At 43.7% G+C, this 14743-nt stretch overlaps 1 protein-coding gene across 1 annotated transcript; it reads right to left on the bottom strand.

The window, feature by feature from the left end:
• Nucleotides 1-2328: 2328 nt before the first annotated feature.
• metrn (meteorin, glial cell differentiation regulator) lies at nt 2329-13325 on the bottom strand. The gene is made up of 4 exons (XM_041877276.2): nt 13010-13325; nt 11242-11678; nt 6379-6438; nt 2329-5540 (listed from the first exon to the last, which is right to left on the bottom strand). The coding sequence occupies exons 1-4, from the start codon at nt 13108-13110 to the stop codon at nt 5227-5229; spliced, it is 912 nt and encodes a 303-aa protein (XP_041733210.1). The 5' UTR covers nt 13111-13325; the 3' UTR covers nt 2329-5226.
• Nucleotides 13326-14743: the final 1418 nt, after the last annotated feature.

Genomic DNA, 14743 nt, shown 5'->3' with positions numbered 1-14743 from the left:
AGCGCGTTTCCACTGCTCCAGAGTCCAATGGCAGCGAGCTTTACACCACTCCAGCCGACACTTGGCATTGCGCATGGTGATCTTAGACTTGTTTGCGGCTGCTCGGCCATGGAAACCCATTTCATTTAAATTTAAATGCCATTTACCAGACGCTTTTATCCAAAGCGACTTACAGTCATGCGTGCATACATTTTTTTGTGTGTGTTTTTTCATGAAGCTCAGATGAACAGTTATTGTGCTGACATTGCTTCCAGAGGCAGTTTGGAACTCGATAGTGAGTGTTACAACCGAGTACAGATGATTGTTACGCGCTGTGCGCTTCAGCACTCGGCGGTCCCGTTCAGTGAGCTTGTGTGGCCTACCAATTCACGGCTGAGCCGTTGTTGCTCCTAGACGTTTCCACTTCACAATAATAGTACTACAGTTGACTGGAGCAGCTCTATCATGGCAGAAATTTGACGAACTGACTTGTTGGAAAGGTGGCATCCTATGACGGTGCCACGTTGAAAGTCACTGAGCTTTTCAGTAAGGCCATTCTACTGCCAATGTGTGTCTATGGAGATTGCATGGCTGTGTGCTCGATTTTATACACCTGTCAGCAATGGGTGTGGCTGAAATAGCCGAATCCACTGGTTTGATGGGGTGTCCACATATTTTTGTATATATAGTGTATATGCTTCTGTCAGAAAATTTTTCTCTCATCCCTTTGGTCTCAGCTAGCTAGCCAGCTAGTAGCTACCGAAGTGGCTAGCTAACCAAGCTAGCTACAAAAACGAAACCCATCAAATACACTCGCTGGAAATAAACACTTTTCCCTAATATCAGGACTTATATCAACATCCTTAGCTTGCCCATTCACAATATACTGTTAAATAACTCTGACTGACACCCAATATCGTTAGGATGCTGAGCGCTAACACTTGCTTATTAGCATTAGCCAACCCTTATGCGGAGGGAGACTGGCTAGTTAGCTACCACCAACCCTGCACAAACCTGTGGCTAACTCTGCTGCTGCTGCTGAACTTGACCTTTCTGGCTGTTCTGCCCCTCACCATCTCATTCACTGCTGCCTCAACCTGCTCAACCTGCTTGTTTTTTTGGCCACTCTTTCAGAAGTTCTGAATATCCATATTTGCTCTGTGCTATGCCACACTCTGACTGAGTGACAGGTGTTTTGCTGAGTGATGTCATTGACATCTAACAGGTGCTGTAGGGGTGGGGGAGGGGTCAAGGGATGTGAGCAGTCCACTGAGTTGTGAAATCTCCACCAATCACAGCAGGCACCGTGCCACTCCAGGGGCTTCTTGCAATACCTGCTACTGCCTGGAGCAGTATATTGTGTTGTTTATTTTTGTGTATTGTATTGTTTATTTTTGTCATAGAAATGTGTAAAAAAATATATATATTATACTGCAAAGCGCAACTGATGTGTGGTTATGGAAACTCATATCAGACATGAAATGGTAAAAAAAATATTATTATAATAATTTACCATCAAAAGGTTCGGGGCTTGATCAAAAACATCCGAGGCTGAAGTGCCGGAAGCCCAGGCCTAATGACACCACTGCTTCAGAAGTACCTAGAATTCATACAGGCTATATCTCAATCAATTTAAAAAAATGTATTTTCTGGTGCTCCTAAATTTTATGTTGTGCTCCTAAGTTGGGCGCACCAGTTCTACCAATGAAAAATGTTAATTTAGAGCCCTGGTAACCAGTAATAATACTCGGAGTGTGACAGTGTATATGTGCTCAGTCTTGTTTTCTGTTGGTTGAGAGGGAGTGTATAGCCCTTTAAACCTGTCAAACTGCCATGAGGACACAGTGAGCGACTGTGTGGCACCTCTGCTCCTCCGGCCCGCTCTGAACACCGCTCCCTTATTGAGAATTTATTGCTTCCTGAATCCTGAAAACGGGAGTCGGAGCACAACAGAATTCCAACTGTCCTTTTCCTTCCTCCCTCCCTCCCTGCAGCCCACAGGGTCTGTTTGCTCTAAATCTCTAGCTCTATCTAGCTTTCATTCAAGCCATTCGTCTTGGGCCCTCAGGGATCGGGGTTAAGGACACTTATAGTGACTTAACATTGTTGGAAAAGTCTCAGACCCTTATCCCAAATATATCTAAGTGACAACTAGAGGTTGGGGTTTAAATCGATGTAATGAAATATAGGGCCATGTTGTTCAACCATGGTCATCTGTAGTGTGACTTGTTTTAAGATGTGTGCATGAGAGAGGACAACTGTAAAACTATATAACTATATAACTTTACTATATAGTTAGTGGAAGAGGCAACCATGCAGAGATAGAAAAAAATCCATAACATTCAAATGTGCTTTTCAGACTTTTTATATCACAGACCACATATAAACACTTTCCTCCATAAGTAGTTTTTTGTTTCTAGAATTTCTTATATACATAATAACATTCACATTGGTATTAACACAAAATTACACATAGAAACAATTGACAATATCAGCAAACATGGCAGTATTGCACTTTTTCTGTACATACCGCTCCAGCACATACATTTAATTTAGTGTTAACTGCTCCCTTCATCGATTTAGCACACATAAGACAACATATTTTGACTGGCCAACATGGCCATGGACATGCATTTTTTGTTCCTCTTGTATGCTAGTCGAGAGATGCTTACTGCTAACCCCAAAGCTGTTTGAAAGAGTATTTAATATTGCTTTAAGAATTCATTATTGATATTTGGACTAAATTGTTTTAGTTTTTTTCCCTTTTTCTCCCCAATTTCAATCTTGTCTCATCGCTACAACTCCCCAATGGGCTCGGGAGGCAAAGGTCGAGTCATGCGTCCTCTGAAACATGACCCGCCAAACCGTGCTTCTTAACACCCGCCAGCTTAACCCGGAAGCCAGCCGCACAAATGTGTTGGAGGAAACACCGTTCACCTGATGACCGAGATCAGCCTGCAGGCATCCGGCCCGCCACAAGGAGTCGCTAGAGCACGATGAGCCAAGTAAAGCCTCCCCGGCCAAACCCTCCCATAACCCGGACAACGCTGGGCCAATTGTGCGCGCTCTATGGGATTCCCGATTCTGGCCGGTTGTGATACAGCCCGGGATCAAACCCGGGTCTGTAGTGACGGACTAAATTGTTTTTAAGGTTTTCACGGCTCAACATCGCTATCAACATTTTGGACGTATGCTTGTTAGGTAGCTACTGGATGCAACTGCTTCTGCCAACTTTGAGACATATCCCATTGGACTTTCACTGAGGGGAATATTGCAGTTGTCAACAGTTGCAGTCCCACAAACTTTAAAACATTTCCAGCCAAACTCCCATAGTCCGCCACAGTGGAAATGGTTATGGTTCAAATGGAATTTCTGCCATTCATTTTTCAATTAATTGTGTGTTTGGTGTAGGCTTACCTTAGCGTAACGTTTTGATAGCTGTGTAATCTCTCCCGGACAAGGTGAGTTTTATCAATATATTTGCCTCAATTTATTCTAAAAAATGCGCAATGCTAATTATTTATAAAAGTTAGATTTGCGCGGTTATCAAAACGTCAAGCCAGGGTAAGCCTACACAAAACACAGACCCTATATCAAGTAGTTCTAAAATTCCAGATGGAAAAATGAATGGTGAAAAAACGATTGGAACCATTTCCAGGTTTTATGACTCATACTGTGGTACTCAATTAATACAATTATTTTACTTTGAACAATGACATAAATCTGGGCCAGTAGACCTTATAGCATCTCATTATCATTATCTGTTTTGGTAGAATTTTGCAGCTTGTTTTTTGCAGACAGCATTTCTCTTAGGCTTACAGTTGGAACATAGGTATGAATAGCTACAAAATGTATGTAACGGGCAACAGTGTTGCAACGTAATTATGGTCAACTCGAAAAAAGGGTTTCAAATTTTTTTTTTTTTCAAAAGTCAGCAAATTAAAATCAATGTTTCCCAGATATTAAAAAGCTACAAAAGTTTCCAACCAAACTGAGATATCACAATGAAGTCTTGAAGTAAACAGTGAACTGTATAATAAAAATCTTCAGAAAATATTTATACAGGGTTCTAAAAGGCATAATTACCCTGTGTGTACTCCGGAAGAAAACAAATCTCAGAGTTGGCTATTGTCGTGAAAGCGCGTTCATCACTAGCTTGCAGAGTTTATCGTGCTTCGAACCTGCTGCGCTAGCCCTAGCCTAGTGCTAACACACGCTAGCCCTAGCCTAGCACTAACATGCGCTAGCCCAAGCCTAGCATTAACATGTGCTAGCCTAGCGTTAACATGTGCTAACCCTAGCCTTGCGCTATCATGCGCTAGCCCAAGCCTAGCATTAACATGTGCTAGCCTAGCGTTAACATGTGCTAACCCTAGCCTAGCACTATCATGCGCTAGCAATATCTGCACATTTATTACGTTCTGATCACTCCTCTTCTACGCTACATATAGTCAGGTTTTCATTTGGTTTTCAGTGCTTGCAGCATCAGACTTTCCAGATCATTCCCTTTCCCTTATCAGTGCAAATTAAGATTTTTGTTTTATCCTTGAAAAAAGAAAGACCCTCCCTAATCTCCAATAAAGAATTGCAACCCTGAGAATAGTCCCCAATTTGTTTCTTTCAACTATAAAATTGTGCGGAATTCTTGGACATAAAAGGATAGATTTCCCCCAGTTTTCCAAAACAAAATATTGAAATAAATGAGTGGCCATTTTGAAGACCACCATAGAAAAACAATACAGCCTTGTGGTTGAACACTGGGATAACAATTGTGTGACTTCCAAGCAGATGGTAACTTCACCACAGAATTTTCCACATATTTTCCTGAGTATAAAAAGACAGTCACTCAATAGCTCTGTATCCATGCCTGAAAAATGTCAGCTTGTTGTTACGGAAAGCTCTTATGCCCAGAATCTTTTGGAAAATGTGTCCTGTGCCGAATGCTTTAATCTCATCTAGTCCACAGTGTCCTTCATATCTCCACAGGACTGCATATTGCACTGGGAATGGTGCTACAAATGTCCATGCCCAACTCCTGTCTTTGGGGGAAGACTGCATCCAACGGGACCTTCATGGCAGGGTCGGTGCACAGCTACACCATCGGGTAGGCTTCCATCTTCCTCACCTTTCACTCTGAGGTTTGGCAAACCAAAGGACGGGCAGGGGGGTGCTGATCGAGTTAGGGCTTACCTCACAGGACAGCCTCATTTCAAGGGAGTAGTCAGCCGGGATTTGGGGTGGTTCGGCTCAGTCCACAGCCATTTCACAGGGTAGCTGCTGGGCCAACTTGGCCTGAGCGTAGGCCTGGAGGAAGTCCTTGTAGCGGGGGGCGCAGCCCAACCATGCCTCACCGAAGTGGACGCGGCCGGTGAAGAGGAAGCTGCCTGCCCCGGGCCGGACACCACACTGCAGCAGGGTTCTGATCTCGCCCGAGCGGGTCAAACGGCCGGTGCTGGTAAACAGGGCATATTTCTGGCGGAATACTCGGGTGGCGCTGACTTTGATTACAGCCGCCCGTAGCTCACTGTCCTCGTCCACTGCCTTAATATTACCACGCACCACTGTGGGGAGAAGAGACAAACTGGTTAGTCAAAAGCTCTATTGACCAAATTTGTTTGTAGCAGCTGTTACAAATACAAAAATCATAGTTAAACAAAATGTGGACTAAGATGGTGGAGGATACATCTTTGAATGGATGTAATTTGCTTCAATACCTGCTGTTCACATTCTAAAAACATAATATTGGTAATCACTGGAAAATATCTGCCACGCTTTAGCTGCCAAAAAACAGCTGAAGTAATAAACAAGTAACTAGGATCCTAACCCACCAGAGGCTAACATTAGAGTCAGTGAAATGAGTATGGAGAGCTGCCTGGGACAGTTCTGTAATCCCCCTAACTTTCTGTTGCCAAGGGGCTGCCACTAAGCCTGATTACGGCTCAATTAGAGCCATGCGGATTAGTCCACTGCACTGTCTAGGGTGGGGGGGGGGGGATTATTCCACTACAGTGCCTTGAGGAGTGGGGGTTTAGGGGAACTTCAGGGAACTAGAGAGGCTAAAGTAATGCTGTTTCACCTTTGACCTCTGAATAAATTAAGTAGTTCAGAGGGGGGAGGATTTGGATTTACACCAACCTCAGACCTGGGGTACCCCTACTTTAAGCTGATTCAACACAACCGAATTGTAGTTCCTCAATCCTGCCACAAAATCATTACCTTTTTTCTCTGCAACTGAATGGCTTTTCTTGCCATTTTGTATTGAAGTTAATGTACAAATCCAGTTGAATTGGAGGACGAAATTCAATGTGACACCAAACTGTTCCTGGTCTGGCGTGTTGTTTTATTGTTATACGGCAGCCCGGACAACAAAACAGGAGGTTGTAAAAGAGCAGAACTCACCAAAGTCACTGGTGCAGACGGCCATAATGAGCTCTGTGTTGTTACAGGGTCTGCAGGCACCTGGGGAGAGAGGGAGAGGGAGAAGGGGAAGGGGAAGGAAAAAAGAAAGAGAAGGTCAATTGGAGAGCTCCACTAATCAAACAAACGCTAATTACAGTGCCTTGCAAAAGTATTCATCCCCCTTGGCGTTTTTCCTATTTTTTGTTGCATTACAACCTGTAATTTAAATGGATTTTTATTTGGATTTCATGTAATGGACATACACAAAATAGTCCAAATTGGTGAAGTGAAATGAAAAAAATACCTTATTTCAAAAAATTCTAAAGAATAAATAATGGAAAAGTAGTGCGTGCATATGTATTCACCCCCTTTGATTTGAAGCCCCTAAATAAGATCTGGTGCAACAAATTACCTTCAGAAGTCACATAATTAGTTAAATAAAGTCCACCTGTGTGCAATCTAAGTGTCACATGATCTGTCACATGATGTCAGTATATATACAGTGGGGGAAAAAAGTATTTAGTCAATTGTGCATGTTCTCCCACTTAAAAAGATGAGAGAGGCCTGTAATTTTCAGCATAGGTACACGTCAACTATGATAGACAAAATGAGAGAAAAAATTCCAGAAAATCACATTGTAGGATTTTTAATGAATTTATTTGCAAATTATGGTGGAAAATAAGTATTTGGTCAATAACAAAAGTTTCTCAATACTTTGTTATATACCCTTTGTTGGCAATGACAGGTCAAACGTTTTCTGTAAGTCTTCACAAGGTTTTCACACACTGTTGCTGGTATTTTGGCCCATTCCTCCATGCAGATCTCCTCTAGAGCAGTGATGTTTTGGGGCTGTCGCTGGGCAACACGGACTTTCAACTCCCTCCAAAGATTTTCTATGGGGTTGAGATCTGGAGACTGGCTAGGCCACTCCAGGACCTTGAAATGCATCTTACGAAGCCACTCCTTCGTTGCCCGGGCGGTGTGTTTGGGATCATTGTCATGCTGAAAGACCCAGCCACGTTTCATCTTCAATGCCCTTGCTGATGGAAGGAGGTTTTCACTCAAAATCTCACAATACATGGCCCCATTCATTCTTTCCTTTACACGGATCAGTCGTCCTGGTCCCTTTGCAGAAAAACAGCCCCAAAGCATGATGTTTCCACCCCCATGCTTCACAGTAGGTATGGTGTTCTTTGGATGCAACTCAGCATTCTTTGTCCTCCAAACACGACGAGTTGAGTTTTTACCAAAAAGTTCTATTTTGGTTTCATCTGACCATATGACATTCTCCCAATCCTCTTCTGGATCATCCAAATGCACTCTAGCAAACTTCAGACGGGCCTGGACATGTACTGGCTTAAGCAGGGGGACACGTCTTGCACTGCAGGATTTGAGTCCCTGGCGGCGTAGTGGGTTACTGATGGTAGGCTTTGTTACTTTTGTCCCAGCTCTCTGCAGGTCATTCACTAGGTCCCCCTGTGTGGTTCTGGGATGTTTGCTCACCGTTCTTGTGATCATTTTGACCCCACGGGGTGAGATCTTGCGCGGAGCCCCAGATCGAGGGAGATTATCAGTGGTCTTGTATGTCTTCCATTTCCTAATAATTGCTCCCACAGTTGATTTCTTCAAACCAAGCTGCTTACCTATTGCAGATTCAGTTTTCCCAGCCTGGTGCAGGTCTACAATTTTGTTTCTGGTGTCCTTTGACAGCTCTTTGGTCTTGGCCATAGTGGAGTTTGGAGTGTGACTGTTTGAGGTTGTGGACAGGTGTCTTTTATACTGATAACAAGTTCAAACAGGTGCCATTAATACAGGTAACAAGTGGAGGACAGAGGAGCCTCTTAAAGAAGAAGTTACAGGTCTGTGAGAGCCAGAAATCTTGCTTGTTTGTAGGTGACCAAATACATATTTTCCACCATAATTTGCAAACAAATTCATTAAAAATCCTACAATGTGATTTTCTGGATTTCTTTTTCTCAATTTGTCTGTCATAGTTGACGTGTACCTATGATGAAAATTACAGGCCTCTCTCATCTTTTTAAGTGGGAGAACTTGCACAATTGGTGGCTGACTAAATACTTTTTTCCCCCACTGTACACCTGTTCTGAAAGGCCCCAGAGTCTGCAACACCACTAAGCAAGGGGCACCACCAAGCAATGAAGGCCAATGAGTTCTCCAAACAGGTCAGGGACAAAGTTGTGGAGAAGTACAGATCAGGGTTGGGTTCTAAAAAAATATCTGAAACATCCCATGGAGCACCATTAAATCCATTATTAAAAAATGGAAAGAATATGGCACCACAACAAACCTGCCAAGAGAGGGCCGCCCACCAACACTCACGGACCAGGCAAGGAGGGCATTTATCAGAGAGGCAACAAAGAGACCAAAGATAACCCTGAAGGAGCTGCAAAGCTTCACAGTGGAGATTGGCGTATCTGTCCATAGGACCACTTTAAGCCGTACACTCCACAGAGCTGGGCTTTACGGAACAGTGGCCAGAAAAAAGCCATTACTTAAAGAAAAGAATAATCAAACACGTTTGGTGTTCACCAAAAGGCATGTGGGAGACTCCCCAAACACATGGAAGAAGGTAGTCTGGTCAGAGGAGACAAAAATTGAGCTTTTTGGCCATCAAGGAAAACGCTATGTCTGGCGCAAACCCAACACCTCTCATCACCCCGAGAACATCATCGGGGATGTTTTTCATCGGCAGGGACTGGGAAACTGGTCAGAATTGAAGGAATGATGGATGGCGCTAAATTCTTGAGGGAAACCTGTTTCAGTCTTCCAGAGATTTGAAACTGGGACAGAGTTTCACCTTCCAGCAGAACAATGACCATAAGCATACTGCTAAAGCAACAATTGAGTGGTTTAAGGGGAAACATTTAAATGTCTTGGAATGGCCTAGTCAAAGCCCAGACCTCAATCCAATTGAGAATCTGTGGTATGACTTAAAGATTGCTGTACACCAGCGGAACCCATCCAACTTGAAGGAGCTGGAGCAGTTTTGCCTTGAAGAATGGGGAAAAAATCCCAGTGGCTAGATATGCCAAGCTTATATAGACATACCCCAAGAAACATGCAGATGTAATTGCTGCAAAAGGTGGCTCTACAAAGTATAGACTTTGGGTGGGTGAATAGTTATGTTTGCTCAAGTTTTCTTTTCATTTGTTTCACCCCAAAAAATATTTTGCATCTTCAAAGTGGTAGGCATGTTGTGTAAATCAAATGATACAAACCCCCAAAAATCCATTTTAATTCCAGGTTGTAAGGCAACAAAATAGGAAAAATGCCAAGGGGGTTGAATACTTTAGCAAGCCACTGTACATCCTCTTTCAAATTGGTTTACTCCCTCGTGATATTGTAAACCACATAATACCTATATAAAAACTTTTTTTTTAATTAAAAACGTGTTGAGCTCTAACCTATCCTGTTGCACACCTAAAGGAGACTTAAAGGGTGGAGACGAGCTTATAACAAAGATTGTGATGCAAATGGAACAAAACACTGTGCAAGGACATACACCCACACGGACCAACTGCAGTGTTCTTTCAGACAGTTGCTACTTTTACGGTTTAGAGAGGAAGGCCAGTGAAACTCCACTGGCCCCAGACGTTTTTAAAGCCAAATGAAATGAAACACCCCACCTACCTCCCGCCCCCACTTCCCCCCTAGACCCTGCTAGGGTGTTTGCACCCACACCGCATCAAAGCCAACCAGACAAGGGCAAGAGAGGAGGGTGGAAAACTTCAAAAGATTTCAATGGGCTAAGTTCCACTTCTACACTTTTTCTGAAGGCACTTACTTATTTTCTAGGAGATTGACGGCTTCAATCACAGCTGTTCATCACTTTAAAAACGTCACAGAGGACATTAAAATATCCTCCTCCGTTTCATACAAGGACCCAATCCACAACGTAGAGCGAAACAAAACCACCAAACTGTGGCTGCATTGAATTGACTGTACTGCAACAAAAAAAAAACACCCTGGCATTTTTTAAAGTTCTTCTGGCCTTGTGAGTTCCAAGAAGTTCACCACCACCCCTCCTAGCTGCCCCCTCCACACATTCCCCTTCTTAGTGAAAAAGTCTGATAAATGAGATTCCTTCCTCCTCCCTGGCCCATAGAGCAAACCTCCCCCATGCCCAGCCAGTGTGTGTAGACTCTTGAGCGGAGAGGGGGTGTATTCTTAGAGACAAGCCTCCCTACAGAGGGGCAGCTCAACAAATGAGGGGAGCATCTCAGCTGGGGCAGAGGCCTCCCTGTCGCCAAGGCAACGGCAGTAATCTCAGAACACTCATGCGAAGGCTCCATTGAAAGGAGCTCCGGGCTCTGGAGAGAAGGCCCCACATACTGGGCTTTTGTCCCGCTAACCCTCCTCCCTCTCTTCTTTCTCTGCCTCTCTCCACTCCCTTTCAAATCTAAACCAGGCGACAGGGTCTGTAGGCCTGTGTGTCCAGGCAAACTAGAGGACACTTCCCCCACTCTCCTCTGCCTGGACACACAGAAAACTAAAAACTAACCCCCAAAAAAGGTCTGTTTGTGCTTAAGAGTGAGGAAACATATTTAGGGGAGGTTTGCCAGAATGCAATTTAATATGATTCAGAGACCCATGCAAAAAGAAATACTGGAAGCATGTAGGTGAGAGGAGAATTGAGTTATCGAATCTGAGCTAAAACAAATTCTAAAAGTTGTTTGTTAGGCCCATCAACCCTCAGGGAGCATATTCAAAACAAATTCAACACTGTATTTTCCTTGCTTTGTGTTGAGAGAAATCTTTTATGTGTATCTGTTTCAGCCCAAATGACCCTTCCATGACCTAGACTGATCTAGCATGGCTGCCTCCCTCCTCATTCCAACTCACCTTCATTACTGCTGATGGGGTTTGAATCGAGTGACAGGCGTGCCGTCCAATCCCCTCGCAGCTCATAGCGGAACGATGCAATGCGGCGGCTGATGTCCTGGTGGGGCGTGGCCTGGAGGAAGAGGGCCACCTTCTCGCCGGGCAAGCGGCTGAAGCAGCGCACCCGGGGTGGGGGAGACGTCTCCAGACGGTCCCCTACCAGGAGCTCCAGGACCCCGTCTCTCTCCAGGTAGAGCTGGGCCCCGTGGAAGTGCTCCGAGGGCTTGACGCAGGCCGTGATCAGGCCTGAGCTGCTGCCCCCCGGCCCCACCGCCGCAGAGGTCAACCTGGGGGACAGGGTGAGGCGAAGCGCCCCCTTAGGGTAGAGCCAGTCCAGAGCACCCTCCGAGCAGTGGAGGGAGATCTGCTCCACACTGCCTGGCTGCTGGGACAGACCACTGTGGGATGGAAAGGGGGAGAGAGAAGAGGGAGACCAAGTTACATAATTGGACTTCATTACCTATGACCTCCAAGCCAGACAGACTAGTCCTCAGAAGTTGTCCTCTTGGCTGAAATTGGAGTCACCAGCGTGCCACTTGTAGGATGTGGTGCAATGTTTTTTAACCAATGATGTATATAAACCCTGTATGACTGACAGGGGGCGCTGTATTGAAGCCACCGCATTACCATCTTGGTACTCCTCCTCCATTGTAAAAAAACATTTTGGAAGCTATATAAATTCATTTATTGATGTCTACATTCGTTTTTGACACGTTTATTCGATTACAGACACCGTAATGCACACTTTTAAATTATATTATATGAGCTAAACATAAAATAAATAACAACATTTACATTTATTTTTTACTGATGTTACTGTCCCCACTGGCCACTAAAACAATACTTAAATAAATGTACTTTTGTCCTTGAAACATTTTATTGAAATACTGTAGAATTCCATTCATTCCTATGGAGGACTGCTCCAACTGGGGAGTGCCAATATGGCCGACAGGTGGCTTCAAAGCCTCTCAATGTTCAATACTAGCATCAGCAATCCAGGGTTTATATAGGGTTTATATACATCATTGGTCGAAATTGCACTGAACAATGCAGGATGTGTGGTTTGGGTATAGGCTTTAGATGTGGGCAACATTTGAGATGGACTGAGGGAAAGCTTGCAACATCAAATAATTCTGGCTAAAATGGATGAGAACCTTTTCAGCTACAGATTTTCCTCGCAGTGCATTTCACTCATTTTAAGTGCATCCTTTGAAAACGATTAAAACATGCTTTCAAAATACACATTGAACTGAGCTAACTATTTGCAGAGAAAAAGAAGAAGCGCTCCCTATTGGTCACCAAATGAGCCGGTCAGTGCCATTTAAAAATGTGACTGACTTTGCATAGTGTAGTGGTCATTTAAACTGCAAAACATGGCCTAGCATTTGGTTTTTTAAATGTTCATTAAAATGTGCAATTAATATTAAATCATCCTTTTCCAAAAAACGACAAGTAATTTCCCCTGAGCACACATAAATCCGTTATTATAACGGCATAACTCTCTCCTCTCTGCAGCTCACTCTGCAAGACTGCAACCCGAAGGCGCGATACTTTGTTGCAAGACACTGGAAACATTTAATTGCGCCCAAAACCTGTAAGTTATCGACTTGTTTCAACTAACTAACCTGAACAAAAACATATTTTGCACCTTGCTATATAACAAAAAAAATTGAATGGTTCTACATAAAACAAATGAAACTTGAATAAACCGTTATAAAATTATACTTGCCTCCCTCGCCAGCTGCATTGGTCTTCCGAATAACTGGACACAGCGCTTTCAAAAATGGGTAGTAGCAGGATCCAAACTTTGTAAATCCAAGAAATAGCCATTTCCTTCGGTAGGTGTTACGACTTTGAGAAAAAAGTTAATGTTCCAAAGATGCAGTCCCTTCAACCTTTACGCATGGGAATATACACTATCCCCTATCTAAGCGAATGGTATTTTGCTGTTCTCGACAACCTCCATAGCGTGGTAGCCTCCTTTTCTTGCTGAAAAGATACTTTCAGCTACACTTTTAACGGAATGTCCCTACTTTCACTCTGCCTCCCTGATCGTACTGGGTAAAGAGAAGAGTCGTCTGAAGTTTTTGCCCGTGAGCACAAGTTGGTCGACCAATCAGAGTTGGAGAGGAGAAACTTTAAACCACTCATACGATAGAGGGGGAGGGGATGTGATCTATTTCTCTTAACAGAAGAAGAATGATCTATCAGTATGCAAGAATAAGCGTTGTTGGTAATAGATACGCGGCAATTTACCATTGTGTCAAACAAGCGTGTACAAAGAAGGGAAAAAACGAGTTGCATGGGCACAAAATGAGCCTCCTTTGTTGAAGTGTGAAGGCACTGTCCTCATATTTCCTCTCTCATATTATGAGTAAACACAGGGTTAAAGTGAAATTCTTAACTTGAAAGTTCTTGACAATATAGGCCTACATGTCTTGGATCCCTTCCTCCTCAAAAGTAGAAAAAAACATGAACAAGAAGGCGTTTAGATAATAATGACTTCTATGAAATATAATAGTATTTCTCTGAGCTTTGCTGCTTGAACACCTAAAAAGTGCAGGTTAGAGGCACAAGCAAGACCAACAGAAAATGATACCTTGAGACAGAACAGTATGAACAGAGAAGATGTATTTATTGTGCTAATGCTAACCAAGGAAAGCTCTAACTCCTTGGTTAGCCTCATCGGTTACTCATTGCTAACCTGTGACAAAAGCCATGGCCATGAAGACTGAGAAAATGAAGAGTCCCACTGGGCACAAACTGGTTAACATTTACATTTTAGTCATTTAGCAGACGCTCTTATCCAGAGCGACTTACAGCTAGTGATTACATATTTTTTTTATACTGGCCCCCCGTGGGAATTGAACCCACAACCCTGGCGTTGCAAACGCCATGCTCTATCAACTGAGCTATATCCCTGCCGGCCATTCCCTCCCCTACCCTGGACGACTTGTGCGCCGCCCATGAGTCTCCCGGTCGCAGCCGGCTGCGACAGAGCCTGGATTCGAACCAGGATCTCTAGTGGCACAGTTAGCACTGCGATGCAGTGCCTTAGACCACTGCGCCACTCAACGTTCTTACAACGGAATTTGTCAACGTATTGTGACGTGGAATCTACGTGGAAAATATATTGGATTTGCAAAATGACATCAATGTAAACTGTTGTTTTGAGGGTAAAATTTCAACCACAGGAATTATGTAATGGTAACCAATTTTCATTTAGAAACGTTGTATAAAATACACTGCTCGTCGAACATCTCATTCCAAAATCATGGGCATTAATATGGAGTTGGTCCCCCCTTTGCTGCTATAACAGCCTCCACTCTTTTGGGAAGGCTTTTCACTAGATGTTGGAACATTGCTGCGGGGACTTGCTTCCATTCAGCCACAAGAGCATTAATGAGGTCGGGCACTGATGGGGTCGGCCAAAGGTGTTCGATGGGGTTGAGGTCAAGTCTCT

This window comes from Coregonus clupeaformis, chromosome 1 (genome assembly GCF_020615455.1).
Source record: "Coregonus clupeaformis isolate EN_2021a chromosome 1, ASM2061545v1, whole genome shotgun sequence".
Classification (NCBI taxonomy): Eukaryota; Metazoa; Chordata; class Actinopteri; order Salmoniformes; family Salmonidae; genus Coregonus; species Coregonus clupeaformis.
Note: the sequence above shows the minus strand (reverse complement) of the source record. Positions and strands in the feature narration are given on the sequence as shown.